Below are 17,691 nucleotides of genomic sequence, written 5' to 3' on the forward strand. Positions count from 1 at the left end.
ATATACTTCCTTTGATGTATACAATTCCCTTAGAATTTGTGTAAAAATAATCTAAAAAGGTAGCAGGTAGGGAGTGGGGGTTAGATAACACAAGAGTAGGCATGATTTTTTATGGTACCTGAATGATACGTGAGAATTCACTGCACATTTTTTTCTCTTGCAAAGATTTGAAATTTCCCAAATAAAACATTAAAAAATTGTCCTAATGCCTCACCTCTCTTTTTTTTTTTTTTTTTTGTCTTTTGGTGTTTTTTTGGTCTTTTTTCTTTATTACCGGTACCGGGGATCGAACTCATGACTGCCTGCTTGCAAGGCAGGTGCTTATGCCACTGAGCTAAATCCCCAGCCCCATGTCTCACCTCTCAAAGGTAAGACTTCAATACCATTTAAGATCCTTTAAAATTATATTTTAATATCCTTCATATATAAACTTTAAATATAAAAAAATATTAAGCTCAAATTAGACTAGAGGTTTATGTTTTTTTTTTAACAAACAGAATTTTAATGCTGCCGAATTTTATACACAAAACTATGGATTAAGGACATCACGAACCCATAATCAACATGGTGAAATGGTTACTTCATTTAGCAAAATATGCAAAATAGATACGTTATCATTCTAGCTACATAAAACATAAATATGACATGGAGTAGTCAGAAAGGAATACAAACCACTGTGAGTTCTGGTAGTACAATTATAAATAAGAATTTTTTAAAAACTGCTATAATGCTGCATTAACAAAAAAAGATACATAGGCTATGCTGCTCCCCAACTATCACACACAGTAGCTTTTCCAGAGCCTATCTGTAGCAAAGAGGCAAGGAAGGCTTATGTACTGGGCACAACAGAGATTACTATACCACCAAGAGGAGGAAAATGCAACTGCTGTGTGGTATACACTGAGGAATAAACCCTCAGTACTGTTTCTATAAACCTCAACATTTGCTAATCATAAGAACTGACATACATGCCATTTAAAAGATGAGTGCTTTTTAATTAATTTTAAAAAGCTCTGGAAAAACTAGTAAAATAAAATATAGTTTAGCAGAATAACAGCAAAAGTTCATCAACATCTGGGAGTTGGAAAAGTTTTAATAATACCCACAAACTAAGAAAAAATTGGCCCATCTTCAAGAAGTAAGCAATTATCTTTCTCCTCTTTGTCCTCTGACATCTCTGAATTGGGTCTTTTTTTAAACTTTGTTTTTAATTTTGAAAAGCATTTTCTACCATGTCTCTAATGATGCTTGCAATTAACATGGTATTTTCAATCTTCTCTTTGTGTACCACCATGAAATAGTTTAGATCTAGGAACATTACAAGCTAGAAACAGGACAATATTACAGAAAATTGTTTCTCTTTTAAGCCTTGAAGCACTGTTTATATGTCCTCAAGATTTATTAAAAACATGACTGGCTTGTTCTATCTTTGCCTACAATGAATCCTAAATGGCCCATAAGTCACTGTTACATTCATTATAAGCTCTTTTTAGTCAAAGATTCAAAGAGAGGTATTTAGAGCTATACGATTATGAGATCAAAATACTGCCTTAAAAAGACGCAACAAAGACGCCAGAGATACAGCTCAGCGGTACAAGTGCCTCCCTCGCAACGTTGTGAGTTTGATCCCTGGTACCAAAAATAAACCAAAAAAAAGACACAACAGAAAAAGTAGAAAACTGCTCTGTCCAAAAGATAAATTCATTACAAGCATATGCTATGTAAGATAATGCATGTTAATTACCTTAATTTAGCCATTCTAGGAGCATAAATTTTATCAATTAAAAACATATGTACATAATTATCTCACAATTTTACACATACCTAAAATAATAAACATAAAAAAGCATTTTTACTATATTCTGCTTTCTACTTTTTTATTTTTGGAATTCTGGGGACTGAATTGACAACCTCGTGCACAGAACACATTTACTCTACCACTGAGCTGGACCACTAGCTCAGCTTCCTAGGAAAGTTGGAATTAAAAAGAATCTAAGAACTGTGTGCTAATCAGTCTTGATTCTACTTACTAGCTGACTTAATGAGATACATTACTGAAATCACAGAATTCAACTGCTCTATATGGTGAGTACTCTAGCTTTACTACTCTTTAGGAAATAATAGGAGAAAGGAGACAAGAGAGTTCTATAAAAGAGAAAAGTAAAATGATTTCCTGTAAAAATAGAAATAAGTCATTAGTGTTCACTTAAATTATCAGGATTGAGCTCAACTCCAATTCTCTTATTTCCTTGTACTTACCATGACACGAGGCCCAGATTAGGAGGAGAGATCCCCGTCCCTTCTTCAGTGTCTGACAAGATTCTTCTTTATCTTATGCTCAGATCTTTTATTTGAAAGAGAAAAAAGGAGGCAAAATTGGCAATAGTTTTCTCTATAATTAGTTAGACTCTAATTAAAAGGACTGCATATACATGGACTAAAAACCCAAATGGAATCAGCCAAGAAAAATTTGAATATTATCCAGCTAATTATCACTAGTCAATCCCAAATTTGACAATACTTTTGTATAAATGCTTCTGGATTTATACAAATTTGACAAAAAATGTAGCAACTACCAACATTCCTATACAAAAAATATTATAGGCCTTGAATGAAAATAATAAAGTATTAATTAAAATCAATCTGCAAATCCAAAATAATGCTCTGATAATTTTTCAGGATGTTTATGTGATTATCTTATTCAAAATGGAAAACTGGCTTAGTAATAACCAAAACATGAATAAAGTGTCTAATTATTCCAGCATTCTACACTAAACTGAAAACTTATAATGTATTAATATCTTTTACATAGATTTTTAAAAACAAGAAAAAGGGAAGGGGGGAAATGCCCAACTAGAAATGTACAGTTAGGGTATTAAGAGTACTATATCATCTTTAAAAGTTGCTCTTTTCTTTGTGTAACAACAGTTTCACGCAGAGCCAACATTTCTGGTTTGCTAGAACTCTATGAACAAAGGGTATTTTAGGGAGGTAAGCTTCAATTTCAACATAAACTCTGTAAGAGCAATGTTAAGTGAGTAAATTGATATAACAGGACCCAGATCATATGGAATTGTTGGAGGCTGTGAGAAGAGAAGTGGCATCATTTTACTATGGCTGCTGGGTGAGGAACAGTTTATAGATTGTTGAAATGAGGAGCAAAGAAAGAGGAAGACTAGTTTGAAGGCTATTGTAATAATCCAAATAATATAATGTTTACAAGACCCTAGTGATAGAAACGGTAAATGCTGCAGAATGGTATCTTTCCAAGTATTATCCACAGGATTTGAGCTAATGACTTAAGAGTGAGATAAAGAAGCCCAGTGTGGTAGTACACACTTGTAATCCCAGCAATCCAGAGGTTAAGGCAAGAGGACTGAGTTCAAAGCCAGTCTAAATTATACAGCAAGACCCTACCCAGAAAGAGACAGAGACAGAGAGAGAGAAAGAGAGAGAGTGTCCAACTTTCTGATTACACAATTAGAAGCCATAATTTCTCATTTACTGATACCTGTAAGAAAAATGGATTCTCTCTTCCACAAAGAGAAGGAACAACATGAATAAGGAGCTTTAGACCCACATATCTGAGATGCTAAGTAGATATCCAACTGAAATCACCCAAGTAAAGTACTGAATAAATATGATAGCAAATCCAGAAGAGGGAAGCCAGAGATAAAAATGTAGGATACCTTAGTGTATGGATGGCATAAAAGCAACAACTCAAGAGCAGGTATACGTGGAAAGGCTAAGAAGGCCCAAGTCAGAGGTTTGGCATACACCATTCTTGGAAGGCTGGAAGAATGAAATAGAACCATATGATTCAATAACAAGCCAAGTCAGAATCACTCTCACCATTCCTTCAAATCTAAACTAAATCTCTGCGCTCTGACCTAGCTTAGAAATCTAAAATACTGTAACATGATTTCATTTATTCCGCCTAATATTTATTCAATACTTACTCTATTCCAGGCATTATCCAGACTTCGGACATTGAATAAAAAGTCATGAAACTCAATTTTATTACCTATCATTCTAAGGAAAAACAAATGGGGACCTAATGTCAGGAAGTTGGTGTTGTAAACAAAATAAAGTAAGGACAAGGGATAAGAAGTAAAAAATACCATTTTAGGATGGTAAAGATGTGACAAAGGGGAACCTACTGATTAAAAAAAGATGGGCTAAGAAATAATTTTGGTCAATAGCCTTCTTGTACATGGATAACAAACTCACTGAGAGAGAAATCAGGAAAACAATACCTTTTATAATAGCATCCAAAAAAATGCAATACTTAGGAATCAATCTAACATGAGATGTAAAAGACCTCTACAACAAAAACTACAGTACTTTGAAAAAGGAGACTGATTAGGATATTAGAAAATGGAGAGATATCGCGTGTTCTTGGGTAGGAAGAACCAATATAGTGAAAATGGCCATACTTCCAAAACTGTTACACAAATTCAATTCAATTCCAATCAAAATTCTAATAGTGTATCTTACAGAATTAGAGTAAACAATCCTAAAATTCATCTGGAATCAGAAGAGACCTAGAATAGCAAAGGTGATCCTGGGCATCACAATCCCTGACTTGAAATTACACTATAAAGCTACAGTGATAAAACCAGCGTGGCACTGGCAAAAAAAAAAAAAAAAAAAAAAAGACCTGAGGATCAATGGAATAGATTAGAAAATGCAGAAATAACTGTAGACACACTAAGTTACCTTATCTTTGACAAAGGTGCCAAACACATTCATTGGAGGAGAGATAGTCTCTTTAATAAATGATGTGGGAAAAACTGGCTTTCCCCATGCTGAAGATTAAAACTGGACCCATATCTTTCACCATGTACTAAGCTAAAATCAGAATGGATCAAAGATCTTAATATTAAAACAGAAACATTAAATCTGCTGGAAGAAGAGTAGGTAAAACTCTAAAGACACTGGTATAGGCAAACTTTATGACTAAAACCCAGAGTGCATAAGACTTAGCACAAAGAATCAACAAATGGGATCTCATTCTACTGAAAAGTTTTCACGCAACAAGAGAAACTACAACAGAGTGAAGAGACAACCCACTATGAGGGAGAAAATGTTTGTCAGCTGTTCTTCAGATAAAAAATTATTATTGAGAACTTTATAAAGAACTCAAAAAACTCAGTCCTCTCAGATTTAAACACCCAATCCAAAGATGGGCATTTGAGATGAACACACACTTCTCAGATAAAGAAGCACAAACAGCAAATAAATATGTGAAAAAATGTTCAACAGTACTGGTCATTTGAGAGATGCAAATTAAAACAACACTGAGATTTCACCTCAACCAAGAAAGAATGGCTAGTATTAAGAAATCAACCAATAACAAATGCTGGAGGGGCTGTGGGAAAAAAGGAATCCTCTTGCATTGTTGATGGGAATGCAGACTGGTGCAACCATTGTGGAAATCAGTACAGAGATTCCAAAAAAAAAACTAGGATTAAAGGTCCCACTCGACCCAGCTATTTCTCTTTCTGGGTATCTTCCCAAAAAAATTAAAAACATATCACAGTGATGTTTGTGCATCCATGATAGCAGCATAGTTGATAATAGCCAGATCTTGAAAACGACCTAAATACCCATCAACTGAGGAATGGATAAAAAAATGTGGGATAATGAAATACTATTTAGCCATAAAGAATGATACTTAGACATTTTTACAGGTAAATGGATGTGCTTTGAGAACATACTTACGAGTGAAATAAGTTTCCTCAGTTTCCTTACCTTTTGTCCTTCGTCCTAATAAAAGTGGGCTGATACAGAGAAGTCTGTCTTAGCCCTTGGAGTCTCGAGCTCAACTAAAGTGTTTTGACCCTCCTGGAGCCCTAAAATCATATAACTTCTCTCAATTTATTTAAACCTCTACCATACACTCATTTGGGACCTCAGGGATCTGGGTCAGGACCCGATAGCTACAGTTTTAATTAAAAAAATTTTTTTAAATATACCACTGACATTAATACAGGTGAAGTGATGTGCCAAAGAGTAGGAGAAATGAGAAGTGCCTTATGAAACAAGATGGGCTATGAATTGGCAATTTTTTTTTTTAATCGGTACCAGGGATTGAACTCAGGAATGCCTGCTTGCAAGGCAGGTGCTTATGCCACTGAGCTAAATACCCAGCCCCCGAGTTGGCAACTTTTGAAGATTGTGAGGTAGGTAAATGGAGGTAATTTATTAAAGAATTTTCTTTATATCTGAAATTTTCACATAAAAAGTTTATCTTATCAGCACTGATTCTTTTATCTAAAAGCCTCCAATTAAATATATGTCCCAGCATCCCACTACTAAGTATACATCTATAGAAATACATATTTAACATAAAGATATATTCATACTCCCCTGTTTATTAAATCACTATTCATAATTGTCCAAATACAGAATCAACCTAGGTGCCTATCAACGGGGAGGGCAGTTATAAATACAATGGAATATTATTCCACTATAAAGGAGAATGAAATTCTGTCACTTGTAGTAACATGGATGTAACTGGAGGGCACTATTAAGTGTGATAAATGAGAAAGACAAATACTGCACGTTTTCAATTATATATGGAAGCCAAATAGCTGAAAATACGGCAACTATAGTTAATCAATTATCTTAAAATACTCAGTAGATTTTAAATGTTTCCAACACAAAGAAATGATGTCTGAGGCAACAGTTATGTCATTCCCAATATAATCATTATTTACTGTACACATGTACTATACACTTTACCCCATAGATACAATTAGTATATGTCAATTAAAATATATTTTTTTAATTACTAGAGAATTTTAAAAAATCAATATTTTAGCTGTCATACATCAGTGTTCATACAATAAATATGAGGACACATTTAGATTTAGTATTTTTGGTAGTTTTCCAGAAAAAAATTAGAACTTGCACAGGCATCACAGAGTTAGATGTCCCAACTGAAATGTACTCAATATAGAGTAACAATGAACTTGAAATAAAATTCCAATTATAAACTCTTAGCAATAATATATACACAAAAGCTATCTTCCCGGTCAAGCCTAATTTTTTAACAAGTACATAAATATCAGAACAAATATTTGCCACTTAGCATGGTAAGTCTTAAATGGCTTTCACAGAACAGTACCTTCTATTTCTTTTTTCTTTTTTTTTTTTTTTTGTCTTTTTCGTTTTTACCGGTACCGGGGATCGAACTCATGACTGCTTGCTTGCAAGGCAGGCGCTTATGCCGCTGAGCTAAATCCCCAGCCCCAGTACCTTTTATTTCTACATCAAAAAGAAAATAGTACATTACACTTCAGTCAAAAATTATCTGAAAAAAAATTATCTGAAACAGTGGCTGGGCATAGTGACACATGCATTGTAATCCCAGAACTCTCGGAGCTGAGGCAAGAGGACTGCTACAAGTTTGGGGCAGCCTGGGGTAAACAGTAAGTTCAAGGCCAGTCTGCACTCAAAGTGAGACCCTAAATTTAAAAAGTAAGTAAATACATGATATGGTGATAAATGAGATGGTGATATTCAGTCATTAATACAGATGAATCTTAAACTGAGTAAAAGAAGCCTGACATAAAAGACAATATATGACATGACTGAATAAATATAAACTATCCAGGACAAGAAAATCATAGAGATAGAAATGAGATTAGTGGATGCTTAATGTACCAGCATTATTGCTAGAAGAGATGGCTAAGTGGTATGGAATTTCTTTCTGAAGCAATGAAAATGTCCTCAAATTGACCTTCATGATAACTGCACAATTCTGTGAATACACTGAGCCATTGAATCATATGCTTTAAATAGGTGAACTGTGCAATATGTGCATTATATTTCAGTAATTATTTTAAAAATAAACTTTCTCCTCACTGCCCTTTGATTCATTTATAATAGCTATTAACTATTTCATATTTGTATCCAGTCACTTCTCTAGGAATATATAAAAATGTACATTGCCCTCAAAAATGGGGAACAAGAGGCTCACACTGTATTTATTGTTCTCTAACTTATTTTCTTCCACTAACAAACCAAATACTTTCTGTCTTAGTATAGTATATACTTCAAGGTGGAAATTCAGTATTCCATTATATTCCAAAATATCATAATCATGTCAACAGGATATTTATGTTGTTTCCATTACCACCAAAAAAGTCATTTAAACTTTCCCTGCCATATGCCTATATACAAGTCACTATTTCTGCAGCCCTAATTCTTAAAAATGAATTTACTAAGGCCAAATATGGTGGCCCTCACCCATAATCCCAGCACTTGAGAGGCTGGGGATCCCTATGAGTTCAAGGCCTACCTGTGCCACAAAGTGAGTTCAAGGCTAGCCTGCACTGCATAATGAAACTATGTCTCAAAGACCAAAAGAAAAAAGATTTTACTAAATGAAAGGATATAAACTCTGGAAAATGGGGATGCACCATAGTAATTACTGCCCCAAACTGCACATACACGTGCTTATATTTATAAAAACAACTAACAGGAGCCAGATGTAGTGGTGCTCACTTGTAACCCCACTATTCAGGGGTCTGAAGCAGAAGATTCCCCACGAGTTTGAAGCCTGCCTGGGCTACATAAGTGAGTGCAAGGCCAGCCTGCAACACATAGGGAGACATTATCTCAAAAAAATACAGAAAACACACCTATATAATCTTACATAGTAGAAAGGCTATAGCTGGAAGATCGAAAGTTCAAGGCCAGCCTTGACAACTTAGTGGGTCCTGTCTCAAAATAAAAAAAATTTTAGGGCTGAAGAAGGCAGCTCAGTAGTAGAGGACTTGCCCAACCAGCTCAAGGACCTTAAATGTAAAATACTTAAATCATCCACAGTTATCAATTTGGTTGTAGTTTAAATGTTCCATAATTTTGGGGAGAACATGGCGGACAGACAACAGCAACTACCGTAGGCTCTCTGAAAGGCTCGGCTCAGAGGCCAGGAATGATGTGGACTAAGGAGACATGAACCAGTAGAGATATGCTCTGCTGACTCAGGAACGAACTGGGCTGAGAGAAACCAACTTAGAATACAGTCCTGGCGCTAAAATAGGAACAGAAAAGACTCGGTGTGGAGGCTCGACCCCGCGCCATTGGAAACAGCGGTTTGGATTTCCCGCCGCCTGGCGGCTGGCTGCCTCCACAGCGGCTCGGCAAGGAGAGACGCGCAGAGCTCTGGGAACGGGAGTCTGCGAACGGAGTCGAAAACAGGACGGACAAGGAGGCGTACACGAAAACTGACTGGTGGCGAGGTGAGTGAGAAACTGACCCCCTACCACAGTTTGACTCCAGCGGAGGACTTTCTGGGCTCAGGCAGTCCTGTAACAGCAGGGCGCGGTGGCAACTCCAGCCACACATTCCCCTCTCGGACGGGATTGGTGAAAAGTGCCTGGCCTGAGTGACGCTGCTGGCGGACTCCCTAGGCTGGCCTAACCCAGATCCCAAAGCCTGACGGTGGCCCAGAGAAGCGACTGACTCCCGCGTAGGCTGCCTCCTCCGCAACTCCCTGGTGCGCAGCGGTGGGCGGGAACAACTAGCCAGCGCAATTTGATCAGGCTGTGGCTGACAGGCAGGGAAGCCGGGCCTCCTATGTAAGCTTGCATTTTATAAGGAACAGAAAATATGGGGAAGGGAAGCAACAAAAAAGGCTCCTCGGCCCCCAATACTGAGAAACAGGCAATAGTGGACACCGCACCAATATACATTAAGCGCCATATAGAGAGCCTCATAGACCAATTCAGGAATGAAGTTATCAACGACCTGAAGCTAGAAGTATGCAGAATAGTTAGAGAAATGCTAAGCACCACCCAGGAAAAAACAGATGGTGGAATGGAAGAACAGAAAAAGAGGGGAGAATTGCTTGATGGAGAAAACAGAGAAAGCATTGAGTATGTGAAGCAGGCTCAAAGGGACTATCAAGAAATTAAGAAGTCTATCCAAGACTGGCATAACAGCTTGAAAGAAACTAAGGACAGACTATCTGAACTGGAGGGCAGACTTGAAATATGGGAGAATGAAATGAAAAACTTCTTAAAAATAACAAAGAAACAAACAGCAATAATACAAAGACAAGAAGATGATAAGAGGAGCCATAACTTAAGGATTAAGAACATAAAAGAAGAAGTAGGGACACAAACAAGTGAACTACAAAAGCTACTCACAGAAATAATCCAGGAGAATTTTCCTAATTTAGCAAAAGGTAAAGATACTCAGATGTATGAGGCATACAGGACCCCAGCTACCTACAACCCTAACAGAGAAACACCCAGGCATATAATAATAAAAATTCCAGAAATTCAATACAAGAACAGAATATTAAAAGCTGTAAGAGACAAGAAACAAATCACTTACAAGGGAACACCCATCAGAATTACAGCAGATTTCTCTTCACAAACCATCAAATCACGAAGAGCATGGGGGGAAATAATTCAAGCTTTGAAAGATAATAATCTCCAGCCAAGATTGAGATATCCTGCACAACTGTCCCTGGAAATTGATGGAAAAACGAGGTGCTTCCAGGATAAAGAGGAACTGGGGGAATTTGCAACCACCAATTCAACCCTACAGAAAGTATTGCAGGATATTCTAAAAAAAGAAAAATACAAAGAACCCAGAAATAGTGGCGGGGAGGCCACAACGAATGGAGCAGAGAACAAAATGAAGAAGACAAACTGACAGCTACTGACAGAAAAAGAGCTCAACAGAAATGAGACAGAGAAGATTGGATGATAGGAACAGCTATTTTGGAGAAAATGACATCTTAATAGGTAATGCTGATTTAGTACCATCTTGTTTTGAAGTCTCATCTAGCTTTTGTTCTTCTGTCTCCAATGGTCTAAACAGGTTGTATCTTATTGGATTTTGTTATGTACGATAGTATAAGCAAAAACCTTTTAAAGACAAGGAGATTATACAGAGACCATTGTTCATTTTCTGTTAGTTGATTCTAAATACTCTATAATGCTGTCATTCTCTTAAATGGTTTTACATTGTTTTGATATACTTAATGCTACAGTATATGAAGTTGTACTCAAGGACTTCAGGGAGGGAGTCAATATGGTAACTACTTTTGGGTCGGAAATATCTGGTGGTGAAACACTATTCTGCTTAAATGGTTATGTTTTGATCTGCCCTGTTTCGCTGTTATGCCCTCTTTTTTCTCAATCTCCACTCCATTATTTACTTTTTTATTTTTATCCATTTAATTAAAGGGAAAAATATAGCAGGATATAATATAGTAACCCACTTTGACTTTCTATTATCTCGATTTGAAGCCCTGTATTACTCTCACCATCTTGTTTTTGACTGAGGTTCCTCTATTCTGTTTTGCTGGATAGTATCAGGTTCGAAAGTTTAGGCATCAGCTGTGAAGATAATGAGATTCATTATAACGCCCATTCTCGTTGACTTTTATCTACTTTTGAAGACCTACAATGTCTCCAATGTTTTGGTTTTGTCGGTTATATTCTTTACTGTTTTGTTCAATTGTATTACAACTAATGATATAGGCAATTCTATTAGAAATAGCGGGAGGCATTATGGTAACCATTGTTAATCACCTTGTATTATGTTTTTATATTATCTATTATATCCACCCTTTTGACTTGACCAATTCTGTTCTGTTATGTCACATTTGGTTTTACTCTCTTCCAAAAAAGCACTAAGAACCGTGAGAGCAATGAAACCCAAAATGTGTAATAGTCACTGTACAAAAGAGAGGAAAAGAAAGTGCTCTAAACTATATAACTGCATGTATATTTAAATGTATAAGATAGAAAATGATATCACAGAGTTTTATTGGATCATTGAACAGAACTGTTTGCAGTATCATTGTTGGAATGTCCACTCTACAAGCTTTAATTTTGTGACTTGAACAATTATTTCTAAGATGGCGATATGTAATCCATTAACTAGTGATTTCCTACTGCGCATTTTTTTCTTCTGTAAATCTGTATAACTTGTACCCCTTCACTGTTTTTTTTTCTTTCTTTTCTTTTCTCCTTAAATAACAATTTTTAAAAAAAATGTTCCATAATTTAAGATAGAAATATGCATCAGCATTATTGCATTAACTAAGAAGCATGTTTATATGTGTGCAGAAAAATGAAACAATGACTGTCAACAAAGTCATTTCCCTAGGAAAGAGAGTAAAGACTTCCATTTTCATACCGTTAGAACATTTACATTTGTAATTACAAAAACAAATTTTTCTTTAAGAAAGTTTTTAAAAAGGAAACTCAAAGGCTGAACATTCTGGCACATGCTTGTAAATCCCAACACTTGGGAGGCTGAGGCAGAAGGATTGCCATGAATTCCAGGCCAGCCTGGATTGCACAGCAAGATCCTATCTCTTTTTTTTTTTTTTAATATTTTTATTTTTATTTAAGGAGATGTCATTTTCTCTAAAATAGCTGTTCCTATCATCCAATCTTCTCTGTCTCATTTCTGTTGAGCTCTTTTTCTGTCAGTAGCTGTCAGTTTGTCTTCTTCATTTTGTTCTCTGCTCCATTCGTTGTGGCCTCCCCGCCACTATTTCTGGGTTCTTTGTATTTTTCTTTTTTTAGAATATCCTGCAATACTTTCTGTAGGGTTGAATTGGTGGTTGCAAATTCCCCCAGTTCCTCTTTATCCTGGAAGCACCTCGTTTTTCCATCAATTTCCAGGGACAGTTGTGCAGGATATCTCAATCTTGGCTGGAGATTATTATCTTTCAAAGCTTGAATTATTTCCCCCCATGCTCTTCTTGAATTGATGGTTTGTGAAGAGAAATCTGCTGTAATTCTGATGGGTGTTCCCTTGTAAGTGATTTGTTTCTTGTCTCTTACAGCTTTTAATATTCTGTTCTTGTATTGAATTTCTGGAATTTTTATTATTATATGCCTGGGTGTTTCTCTGTTAGGGTTGTAGGTAGCTGGGGTCCTGTATGCCTCATACATTTGAGTATCTTTACCTTTTGCTAAATTAGGAAAATTCTCCTGGATTATTTCTGTGAGTAGCTTTTGTAGTTCACTTGTTTGTGTCCCTACTTCTTCTTTTATGTTCTTAATCCTTAAGTTATGGCTCCTCTTATCATCTTCTTGTCTTTGTATTATTGCTGTGTGTTTCTTTGTTATTTTTAAGAAGTTTTTCATTTCATTCTCCCATGTTTCAAGTCTGCCCTCCAATTCAGATAGTCTGTCCTTAGTTTCTTTCAAGCTGTTATGCCAGTCTTGGGTAGACTTCTTAATTTCTTGATAGTCCCTTTGAGCCTGCTTCACATACTCAATGCTTTCTCTGTTTTCTCCATCAAGCAATTCTCCCCTCTTTTTCTGTTCTTCCATTCCACCATCTGCTTTTTCCTGGGTGGTGCTTAGCATTTCTCTAACTATTCTGCATACTTCTAGCTTCAGGTCATTGATAACTTCATTCCTGAATTGGTCTATGAGGCTCTCTAAATGGCGCTTAATGTATATTGGTGCGGTGTCCACTATTGCCTGATTCTCAGGATTGGGGGCCGAGGAGCCTTTTTTGTTGCTTCCCTTCCCCATATTTTCTGTTCCTTATAAAATGCAATCTTACACAGGAGGCCCGGCTTCCCTGCCTGTCAGCCACAGCCCTGATCAAATTGCGCTGGCTAGTTGTTCCCGCCCACCGCTGCGCACCAGGGAGTCGCGGAGGAGGCAGCCTACGCGGGAGTCGGTCGCTCCTCCGGGCCACCGTCAGGCTCTGGGATCTGGGTTAGGCCAGCCTAGGGAGTCCGCCAGCAGCGTCACTCAGGCCAGGCACCTTTCACCAATCCCGTCCGAGAAGGGAATGTGCGGCTGCAGTTGCCACCGCGCGCTGCTCTTACAGGACTGCCTGAGCCCAGAAAAACCTCTGCTGGAGTCAAACTGTGGTAGGGAGTCAGTTTCTCGCTCACCTCGCCACCAGTCAGTTTTCCTCCTTGTCCGTCCTGTTTCCGACTCCGTTCGCAGACTCCCGTTCCCGAGCTTCTGCGCGTCTCTCCTTGCTGAGCCGCTGTGGAGGCAGCCAGCCGCCGGGCGGCGGGAAATCCAAACCACGGTTTCCAATGGCGCGGGGTCGAGCCTCCACACCGAGATTTTTCTGTTCCTATTTTAGCGCCAGGCCTGTATTCTAAGTTGGATTCTCTCAGCCCAGTTCGTTCCTGAGTCAGCAGAGCATATCTCTCCTGGTTCGTATCTCCTTAGTCCGCATCATTCCTGGCCTCTGAGCCGAGCCTTTAGAGAGCCTTCAGTAGTTGCTGTTGTCTGTCCGCCATGTTCCACCACTGACTCGCAAGATCCTATCTCAACACTATCCCCCCAAACACTACTACTAATAATAAAAAGGAAACTCAATGTAACTTACATGAAAGATTTTTTTCTTTAATTGGAAATCCAGTGTGAAGAAAATAACCTCAAGAAAAAATACTAAGATATCCAGGAGCAACAGCACACACTTGTAACTCAAGCTACCAGGAGGTGGGGGCAGGGTAGCAAGTTCCAGGGCAGTCTGAGCAACATAGGGAGATTCTATCTTGAAATTTAAAAGATGGGGTGAGGAGTGCTGGTGAAGTCACTCAGTTACAGAGCATCCCTGGGTCCAATCTCCAGTAATGCAAAAAATGAAAAGGTGAAAAGAAAAGGAAAAGGAAAAAGAAATCAGATATAAATCAACAGTTCTGTGGGTAGATTAGACATAAATAACAACACATAGTTCTACTGGTAGAAATTGTAGTTGTTATTATTATTATTAAATAAAACAGATTATAAACAAAGAGTTTGTTTTTTGGGGTTTTTTTTTTTTTTTGTCTTTTTCCTTTTTATCGGTACCGGGGATTGAACTCACGACTGCCTGCTTACAAGGTAGGCACTTATGCCTCTGAGCTAAATCTCCAGCCCCTATAAACAAAGAATTTGGATAAGATAGTTCCCAATGCTGTCTTTCTGTGCAAGTGTGCATGTATATAAATGTAAATACACACAGAGAGAGATAATCTTTTATTACAGCTCCAGTTTAAAAGTTCAGGGCATTTAATATCAGTAATGCTCTCATTTGCCAACACAGTCTACTTTTATCAAGAGATCTAATTATATTCTTCATAGTGACCCCATATTGAATCCATTCATCCTATCTTTGGCCTCCTTTAATCTAGGACACATTAATATAATGTATGTCCCCTGGCATCAAAATGAATAATTTCACATGTTTCCTTCAGAATCTGAATCATGTTTCTTCAAATAAGAATACAACAATTATGGGCAAGGGACGTAGCTCAGTGGTGTTAAGTGCCTAATACATGGCAAGCACAAGGTCCTGAGTTCAATTCCTGGTACCTAAAACAAAGTACTGTATAATAAACAAAATATGATAATAAAGTCCTGAAATTATTTTAAAAAGAATATAACACTTATTCATTCTGTTTTGCAAATATGTCTTTGATGATTATCTACAGATTCTAAACTTTTGGGGGGGGGTTAACCAGGAATTGAACTCGCAACCTCGTGCTTGTGGGGCAGGCACTTACACCACTGAGCTAAACCCCCAAACCCTATTTACAGATTCTAAATAATCAATATTCATTTCATTATTATAGCAATGTAAACACCAAAACATTGTAGATGCAGGCAACGTTTGGGTTACATTTCCCTCTGTAAAGTGTGTCCAGCCCCTCCCCAGCCAAATGAAGGACAAGATGTGCAAGCATCAAGATCAAATTTCTCTATTTTTAATATATGTATGAGAATTTGACAGTGAAGACCTCTAAGATTCTCTCAGCTCCACCCAAAAGTATCATCAAACACCATTTCTCAGTGACTTCTTAGAAATTTTTACACCATTTAATCTTTCTAGTAAACATGTTGTTTACATGGTGTTTCCTCTTTCAAGCACCTACTGTGGGGAAATTATTCAACTACTTAAAAACAAAACTTACATCTGCAAACAAGAATAACTTAACTGATATCAAGCAACTTAGACTAAAAGGACACACACAGATTATATACCATACAATCCTTTTAAAGGGAAAAAAAACAGTAACCTAAACCAAGAGAACTGTGATAACCAATCTCTATTCAAATCAATCTATTCTCATTTCTTATCAAAAGAAAAACAAAAACTCTAATTAAGAGGAATTTATAGTGAAAAGATACTAGTATTCCAGAATTCATGGAGTGTTTATGTGAACTCATAATGAAATGTGAAAACAATCCTTGTCTTCAAGGCATTCATAAATCCTGAAGAGATGACATAACTAATAAGGCACTGTAGTAAGATAATAGAAATAAAATGGCTTCATAATGCCAAAAAGAAGAAAAACGAGTTTTGACTTGAGCATCTAAGGAAGGCTCTGTGGAAGACAAATTTTCAATGGCTGAACAACCAAGATTTTAAACTATGAGACAAAAGGGTCAACCAAAATTGTACGTGCAGTAAAATAACAACTTCCTCCCCACCAAAAAGCACACTGGAGGGTACTATTTAAAAGACAGGAAGAAAGGCAGTGTGGCTACGGTAAGAAGTGCACTATGTGCACAGGGAAGAGGTGATTAGCTGCAGGAGATGTTTCAAGCTTATAGAGAGTACATGCCATGTTATGGAGGTGGATCCTTCTTTTAGAGGCAATGATAGCAAGCCAAAGATTACTAACCAAGGAATGATCTGGATTTACAAATTCAAAGCCAAAGTAACCACTTTTCAACAAACCTGAATTATAATTCCCCAAATTAAATAGCAAGTAATAAACACAGTTAAAGGATAGACATTAGTATGTGAAAAAAGTTAATTACAGACAGTTTAAATTAGGCAGAAAGATTATAGGCAGTGGGACAGAACTCAGTGCAGAAGATGAAAAATCATCAAAACTGTGGCTGGTGGTGCATCTGAAAATTAAAATCACAATGGCAAGATTTACATACTTCCCTAAAGGATAAGCAAAATCTTGAGATGTTTGCATTACCTTTTTTCGACTACCTATATAAACAAACCATTATCTCATTATGGGTGGATAGTCCTTTCCCAACTACTAAGACTAAAACTAAGGCTAAAGATGAAACATAGATTATCTACCAAGGTTAACTGTGTCATCCATATCCCCTTGTTGCTGCTGTATCAATATCAGGTAAGCAATTATACTTGTAATCTGATTGGTTGATTATAATTTGACCCAAGTTCTACCCACTTTGTGACTTTGCTCTATAAATCTCAGAAAAGTGGGCCCTATGACAATGCACTTTTGAGTCCCCTCCTGTCTCTCTGGAACTATCTCAATAAATTTTTCCAACTCTTAACCTTCTTTGTTCCTTACAATTCTTTGTTTTTGGGGCACACAAACTAGCAGGTTATGTTTGTCCCCCCTATATCAGAAGGACATATAAAAACAGGGCAAGAATTAATATCCACACTGGATATTAGGCTAAAGTTTTTAAATTTGTCTAATGAAACACCACATTTGTACTACTAACTCTAGTACTAAGAGACTTTACTTTTCCAATAGATATATACCAATTTAAGAAAATGCAATCAAATTTCAATTTTAAAAAGCTCAAGATTTGAGGACTATTTAAACAAAAAGTTTAGTGCTATTGTATTTAAATATAAAATTTAAATATAAGTTATCAGGCAGAAAACACTGTTTTATGCCACAATTATATACAAAAAAGGTAATGTGGCCTGAGTCCTACTGAAAACAAACAAAAATCTCATGTAGAA

General features: G+C 36.9%; 1 protein-coding gene across 14 annotated transcripts in view; it reads right to left on the bottom strand.

The window, feature by feature from the left end:
• Positions 1-17,691, bottom strand: part of Mtmr3 (myotubularin related protein 3) — a 132,441-nt gene that overhangs the window by 54,133 nt on the left and 60,617 nt on the right. For 12 of the 14 annotated variants that reach the window (XM_013141764.3, XM_063225963.1, XM_013141762.3 and 9 more), the window contains one exon: positions 2,260-2,344. In XM_013141764.3, the coding sequence (XP_012997218.1) occupies positions 2,260-2,262 (3 nt within the window). In that variant the 5' untranslated portion in view covers positions 2,263-2,344. Of the gene's footprint in view, positions 1-2,259; positions 2,345-3,689; positions 3,793-17,691 lie in introns of all 14 variants that reach the window. The other 2 variants (XM_063225959.1, XM_063225962.1) reach the window with 1 other exon arrangement.

This window comes from Cavia porcellus, unplaced genomic scaffold, assembly GCF_034190915.1.
Source record: "Cavia porcellus strain 051 isolate PalLab524CR breed Dunkin Hartley unplaced genomic scaffold, mCavPor4.1 scaffold_16, whole genome shotgun sequence".
Classification (NCBI taxonomy): domain Eukaryota; kingdom Metazoa; phylum Chordata; class Mammalia; order Rodentia; family Caviidae; genus Cavia; species Cavia porcellus.